We start from the raw sequence: 7,422 nt of genomic DNA, 5'->3' as shown, positions 1-7,422 counted from the left end.
TTTTATGTCTGGAGATATTGAATCTTTCAAAGTGGCTTCTCAGGTGAGATGTTTGTTTGAAGGTGAAAATACAAAAATTGCCTGGTCTGAAAACCTATCGAATTCTGAGAACTACGCCGAGAACATTTTACAGAACTTAGTTTGAAAGTTAAAAATAGACTTTATTGATCCTCAACAGGGAAATTCACACGTTGCAGCAACTCAGAAGACGTAATAAAGATAAAAATAAAAACAATATAGACTCTCCACCTTTCGCATATATAGATATGACATGATGGATAGTAATTGCGTCCGTAGTTGTAGGAGACGTGCAGTCTGCAGAATACAGCAGATAAATATAACTGCACATGGGTTGGATCACACACAGGAGCTGGCATCAGATAGGTGGACATGATGTGAATGTAATCAGTAATGTTGCACAGGATAGTTTCACAGGGTCAGTGTACAATCCAAAACATTGGTGGGTCGTCAAATCCAACAAGAGTTCTGTTCTGTTCAGTCCATATACAGATATATCTGTAAAAATCGGTTTGTCTGTGTTTTGTGTTGAATTATTGTGGCCTGCAGCGACATACGGTTCAGAAAATATCACTATTTGATGTCTGCATTATCCATTTTTATTTTGTTAATGTGCTCAAAGGTGGGACTTTACATGACGTTTACATTTTTCATGTTGCAGATTCTAAGCCAATAGCACGATGAGAAAAAACACTGAAAATGACAGGTTTTTATCTTAAATAGTTCCTGAGATATTGTTGTTTGAATATTTAAAAAAATATGTATTCTCAAAAAAAATCTCAGAAAGTAGTTTATATATCAAACTAAAATTTCACAAATGTTTTTATGAATTTCTCCATTATATGCTATTAAAGGTTCAGGAGACTCAAAGGTGGTCGAGCAGACATTGTTCTAAAGAGATTCAAGGTTTGTTTTATTCGTCACATGTTCATACAGTGTGCGCAGATCTTAAGGCTGTGCAATAACAAGATGAGGTCATGAAAGACAAATCTTTAAGCAACGATGGAAAAGTAGGGAGAAAAGTCACCATCTCATAAGTAAGGAGGCATATTTTAAACTGAAGTGCAGTGTAAGGGTGCAGCTGTGTGCGTGCTGTTATGTGTTTAAGGCATCAGAGACGTTTTCTGCCATTAATGTACTTGTCCTCGTGCATTTGGAGCTGAGAATTTAATCCGTATTCATTTGTTTTTAGTGCCGTTTATGTATTTGTTGTGGTCGTGGCCCTTTAAGAGAGCTGTGGATCCATGAATGAAACGCAGCCATTCATAAAAAACACAAGGGACGGACGTCATAGCAGCCTGGAAGCCGATTGGTTAGATGTTTGACTGACGCTGCGTCCCAGCCAATGGGAGGGCAGCACTGCGCTCCAGCTCCCAGAGGTCTTCATTGAGAAAAGTCGTCAGCCGAGTGTTTATTCGCGGAGCTGCAGGGGATGTAGCGGAGCGGATCTGCGGCCACTTCGTTTTTACACAACTGCCAAGAAACTTCACCTCCCAGGTGAGTGCTGCACTGTTGCTTTTAGCATTTTTTACAAGCGCTAGCTGGCTGCGTGTTCTGCGTCCGACGCGAACCGCCTCGCCGCCGTTTGTTCGGGGCTGCGAGCGGAGCAGGTCTGGGCGAAGAGGCGAACGCCATTTTCTGAAAATCAAAGGCAACATCGCGTCCATTTCGGCGCATCTGTGGACTGTGCTGAGCGGCGTTTCCGTGTGCTGAGGCCGCTTTTAGAGCCTGTTAGCGTCGTGAATCTTTCTCTGTCGTCCGTGAAGGTTTTTCTCAATGGTGTCCCCCCCTCTCCTCCTCCCCCCTCCTCCTCCCAGGATCAGGTTTCACTTCATTGAGAAAAACAAGGAGGTCCCGCGACCTGCCGCCTCACGCCGAACTCCATTCACAAATCCCTCGATTTAGCATTCGGCCTGTAGTCAGAGTACACGATCACTGCAAACAGAGTCGGAGTGATTTTGTGTTCCAGAAAACGAACCAGACCTGAACCACAGCTTCCAGTTTGTTAGTTTGCTCATCAAACTAAATGAGTTGTGGCAGGAGGGAGCCTCACGTGAGCACAAAGAAACACCTCTCCATGATGACACCTGTGCTACCTGAGCTGTGTGAGAGTAGAGCTACGAGCGAACCATCGGTCATTCTGGAAAACGTATATCTTGTTTTTGTGGGATTTTATCTGCACTGCAAAAAATCAACCCTTTTCCCAGCTGTAAGTCTCGCTCTTTTTTTGTTTTTACAATTCTTTCCTGTTTTGGTAAATTCTAGCGAGCAACTCGTAAAATATTACCAAAAATGCTTTACAAATAAATTCATTATAATTGACAAATCGTAATTTGTTTAACTTAAATCTGATTTAAGTCAACACAAATGTCACAACTTTAAATATGTATATTTTACTTAAAAGATAGAAAAATGGCAAATAATAGTTTTTTACTGTTACTTTACAGTTTTCCTGTTTCATTAGTTTACAGCAAATAACATAAAATTATATTAAAAAGTAATCATTTACATTTTAACCACAAAAACTGACACCTGTCAATAATATTCACATCAACAAATGAACTTGTTCTTTTACAATGTTTGACTGTCAAACGACATGACACTATCTTTAAATATGTTTTAAAAATGTATAGTTTTTTAAACAGATATTTGCTGTTATTTAAAATAAAACTACATTTATATTGAGTTTTGGGGGGAAAATGCAGAAAAAGTAACTGCTGTTTTACACATTTTCCTTGTTTTGTTAAATTCCAGGTAACTTACAATTACAGAGGCCTTCTTTGTGATTTTGCCTTTATTTTCACAGCACTTAAAAAAAAAAAAGCATCTAAAATCCAATCAAAAATAGTTTTTAAAGAGTGTAGGAAAAAATGAAAAATCACATTTTGAAATACGCTTAAAACTAATCCTGCAAATGCAACGGAAATACAAAACCGTCATTCTCCTTTTAATCGGGCAACAACAAACGGGAAAAATCTGTTGTCGTACCTTGATCATTAAAACAATATGTTTGATATTTTATCTCACGAAAGATAAATACAGTATAAACGAACATGATTATAAACTGAGCTGTGAAAGCCAAAGCCCTTTGATTTGTGGACCTATGGACTGTGTCTAGCTGCGTGTCTGCATCATGGCGCCACGTGGGAAAGACTTGCAGAGGGATTGAAAACGCTGATTGTGTTACTTTATGAAGACGGAAAGGGATCCAGGAAGATCCGTTGTCACCTAAAAACAGTTGCCACAGAAGTCAGGATGTATCGAAGGCGCCATAGTTCCACTAATCCGATTGGTCGTCGTCCTAAAATGACGCAATATGCGACGCTCCACCTGTACGGCGTAGCTCTGAAAAACCAACAGGCAGGCAGGAGCTCCAGACTTGGCACAAGAATTATGAGGTCATCAGGTTTGTTGGGCTCAGATGGAGCCCAGCATGGTTGGTGTGAACCTGACCAGGACGACCAGTGGATGCATCGGCCTGACAGTGAAGCACGGAGGTGGCAGCATCATGATGTGGATGAAAGCTATGCTCTGAACAGGTCTGTTGCCTGACTTGAATCCAATCCAGCAGCTATGGGGTTTTGTAAGTCTCTGAATAGTGACCTGTACTGTTAATATAGTACATTTAAAGGACAATACGTACTTGTGTTGTATATTCTAAAACACCAATAAGCTGCATTAGTATGAAAGTACTTAATACACATAAGATGTTCCCGTACATATTCCCTTGACATCAGCTTTGTTGCCCGTTGACTCCAAACACATCAGCGGTTTGCTTTGTCCTGTTGATGACGAGCGCACTGAGGTCACCGCCGTGCATCCGAAGGAAAAGACGTCATGTTTTATTGAACTACACAGCTGCTTTCCCTTTATTACCTCAAAACTGCCGTCAGCTGCTCTTTGAAGAGCGACTCCTCCTGCAGCTCATGTTCACGTCATATTTAATGTACTGGAGGTTGCGTAACACTTTCACTGACAGCGGGGCTTTTACAACCACCTCCTGTCGGGTCATGGAGGTTAGAAAAACACAAACGCACCGAGTCACATGAAAGGGATGATGGTTATGTGTACGGAGGGGTCGTCTTGGTGGAAAAAAGCCAAGTAATTAGTCCATCGCTGTGGGCTGATGGAGAAATTATTCTACCACAAGCCTTGAGAACAACTCTGGTGCTTCAAGATAGATTTCTGTTTTTTCATCCAGGGTGAAGACTGCTGCGACATGGACGGCTTTTATGACCAGCAGGTCCCCTTTGTGGTCCCTGAGAGAGTGAGTTTGATGCTTTCATTTCACACATTTGTTGCTCTTGTTCAGGACTGGGTGCATTCATGCTCGCTTTTCTTCTCACGCCTGTTATTGTAGAAATGTCACACGGGGGGAGCAGAGAGATGCCTCAGCGACAGAAAGAGGAAGTTCATGGACACAGAGCTGGCTCAGGACACAGAAGGTACATCGGCTTACTGGCATCTCCTCCACTGGATGTTAACCTGTCGGCATGCAGCTGTTTAGTGATGAAGTGAAAGGCGCGTGAATGTAGTTCAGATTGTCAGGAAAAACAATGTGTTGCAAGAGAGTCTGTCCTGTGCTTTGCAGGTATTTTCAAAAGCATACGTGAATGCAGTTTAAAGTGTCACAGAACAATGCTAATAAACAATGTTCCTGGTTGTAAAATACTATTTCAGCAGGTTGTGAGAAGGTGAAAACAAGAATAGTGCTTCACTCATGAAAGAAATAATGTCATCTAATTTAAAACCACTTTTAATTGTCTTGCAGAGCTTTTTCAAGATCTGAGTCAGCTCCAAGAAATTTGGATTGCAGAAGGTGAGTCCCACAAGCGTCGTGAACCCTCCGAACCTCAAGCAGTGTCTCGTTTTTACTCACCGTGGTTCATTTTTCACTGCAGTATAAAGTCCTGCAGCTCTGTAGAAACAGCACGACAGCGGCTGGACGTAAAGCGAACTCAAAAATGTCTTATGTGCAGCAAACCAAAGTTCTAAAGCTGCAAATCAGAAATAAATGAAACGTGAGCATTTATGTTACCTGCATTTTTAAAACCTGGAAACGACGTGCACAACATTTCTCCAAGTGCCCACAGGTCCTACCAATGCTTTAAATAAAAATGGTGGCTGAATATACCAAAGATGTTTTATTACGTACATTTTTAATTTTTGATTCAAACACAGCCAGTTCAGCCGAAAAGTCCTTGCATTACTGTTAGGTGACTTTTTTTCTTTTTACAGAGTCTTGTTTGTGTAAATGTTTTTACTTTTGGCGACGTGTTAAATGAGACGTGTATAACGCAGTGACTTGGATGAAATATTGTGAAGATGAGCGTAGATTTATCCAGAGTCTGACAAACTGTCATTTTAGTGATTCTTACAAATATAACACGCCTTTGTAACCTGCTGGTTCAGACGGTTAGCCATCGTTGTGTTTCCAAGTTGAACCCAAAACGCTCCAGTTCCATGTACAGGGACTCTGACAGGGTATTGTGGGAAATGTAAGAGATGGCTACATGAATTGTATGATATCTGAGGCTGATTATTTGATGAGAAGAGTCCTTAAACGTGGTGTCTTCTCCCCTCTGACAGCTCAGGTTCCTGATGACGAGCAGTTCGTCCCAGATTTCCAGTCCAGTAACTGTGAGTAGTTCCTTCTCCTCTAATATTTATAGAGAGTCTTACAACAGGAGCATTTTGTAGAATGACACACATAATTTATGTACCCGCGTCCCGAGAACGTTGTTCTTGAACCGTGGAGCGTTGAAAATGTAAACCGCATGATCAGACCAACCCAACAATGAAGTGATCCCACTGACAGGTCTGATTTAATCTTATTTATCTGCGCCATAGAGCTCCACTGTTGTTCATAAACTATTAAAAATACTTCAGTGTTGTTCTGAACAGCATGTTCCTTCAGTACAACGAACATGGACGTTGTAGTTTATCTGCTGCTGCAAATGATCACAGTCCACCTGCATCAGGAATCACTGAGCTTTCCAAAACATTAAACTCTAAAGCGTAGTTTTAAGCCATTTTTAAACATCTGAGCGGAGAAGCTGTGGAAATGGAAAACCTCCGTCAATCCTCGCTAAGCTTGGTGCACATTTTCCTCGTTTGTTTAGAACTCAGCTAAACTCTGTGACTCCTCGCACTCTCCAGACTCCCAGGTGTGAATACAGTCGACCGGTAATACACTATATGACCCTCACGTGCACTCACATTGGAACAATTCCAATAAATGAGAGGAGTCACGTGGCGTAGGAAATGGTGCGGTGATAAAATGACTTCCAGGGACAGTACCTGCACATGAACAATGCCACAGATAAGGCAGGAGGTGAGCGAGTGCATCTAGCGCCGCAGCCAAACACGTACCGCATGTGTTTATTGGTGTTGTAATGACAGCTGCCTCCAAAGAATGACTCCCGGTTCAGATAGTGAAGCTGACAGCGGCTGTGTACGGAAACATCAGCGCTGAGGCGTCGTCAGCGTGATGAGCACAGTTTCACTGCAGATTCCAGGAAGGCAGAGATCAAATACAAAGTCTACACTCTCACTGCGTGGAGTCTGAAAGGCGCTGGTGTTTACAAGGTGTTCAACTCTGAATTTTGACCGTTTGTTTTTCTTTCTTTTATCTCTATTATCACTCCTGAAGCTTTACAGAACTGCAGTATTAAAAGCCTGGAGTGCCTCTTTCCTACAGTACGGTCTGTTGATTAAAGCTCGCACGATGTCAGAGTATCACTACACCCCTTGAAAAAGAATTCACAATGTTATTGTGATATCTATTGAAGATTTTAGGAAAAAAATACTTTCAAGGAGTGCAGCAGAATTACAACCAAGTCAGGTGTGAAGACTTGGAGGCTTTTATTTTGGTGGGCTGGAGTTATTAAAAAACACGCCAACGCTTGTGAGTTCTTCAGGGTGTGGACACACAAAAACACAACAACTACAGTTGGAATCATCATTGTTGTGCAACACTGAATTGCTGCATCATTTTTTTCTCTCTGGTCTCTAACAAATACAAAACCACGGCCCTCTCACAGGTAGTTCAGGACAGTGTAGACGAGAAGGACAAAATACACAATAGAAAACCAGCTTTTAGAGAAACATGACAAGCAAACAAGCAGATTTCTGCAAAGTAATGTCAATTAATTGAAAACAGGAAATGTAAAATTTGCAAAAGAATGAACCCGCTTTAAAGTGACTCATCTGATCCAACACAAGCGCAGCCAACTGGTGCTAAAAGTTCATCTGAGGGCAGTGAATGTAGAATAAAGACACCTGTTCTGGAGGGGTCCATATCCTGGATAGACCTACACCATGAAGACAAAAGAACAATACAAGGAACTCGGCGAAAAGGCTGTTGAAAAGCATCAGTCTGGGGATGAAGATGAGAAAATCCAC

The 7,422-nt window shown here is 41.6% G+C and overlaps 1 protein-coding gene across 1 annotated transcript in view; it reads left to right on the top strand.

Moving 5' to 3' along the window:
- The first annotated feature begins 1,416 nt into the window (after positions 1 to 1,416).
- The window catches only part of LOC103371272 (ETS translocation variant 5-like), a 15,160-nt gene continuing 9,154 nt past the window's right edge, over positions 1,417 to 7,422 (top strand). The window contains exons 1-5 of the mRNA XM_008300533.1: positions 1,417 to 1,515; positions 4,220 to 4,285; positions 4,379 to 4,463; positions 4,790 to 4,837; positions 5,608 to 5,658. Coding sequence (XP_008298755.1) covers positions 4,238 to 4,285; positions 4,379 to 4,463; positions 4,790 to 4,837; positions 5,608 to 5,658 — 232 coding nt within the window. The 5' untranslated portion in view covers positions 1,417 to 1,515; positions 4,220 to 4,237. The remainder of the gene's footprint in view (positions 1,516 to 4,219; positions 4,286 to 4,378; positions 4,464 to 4,789; positions 4,838 to 5,607; positions 5,659 to 7,422) is intronic.

The sequence above is a fragment of the Stegastes partitus genome, unplaced genomic scaffold, assembly GCF_000690725.1.
Source record: "Stegastes partitus isolate 25-593 unplaced genomic scaffold, Stegastes_partitus-1.0.2 Scaffold1557, whole genome shotgun sequence".
NCBI lineage: Eukaryota > Metazoa > Chordata > Actinopteri > Pomacentridae > Stegastes > Stegastes partitus.
Note: the sequence above shows the minus strand (reverse complement) of the source record. Positions and strands in the feature narration are given on the sequence as shown.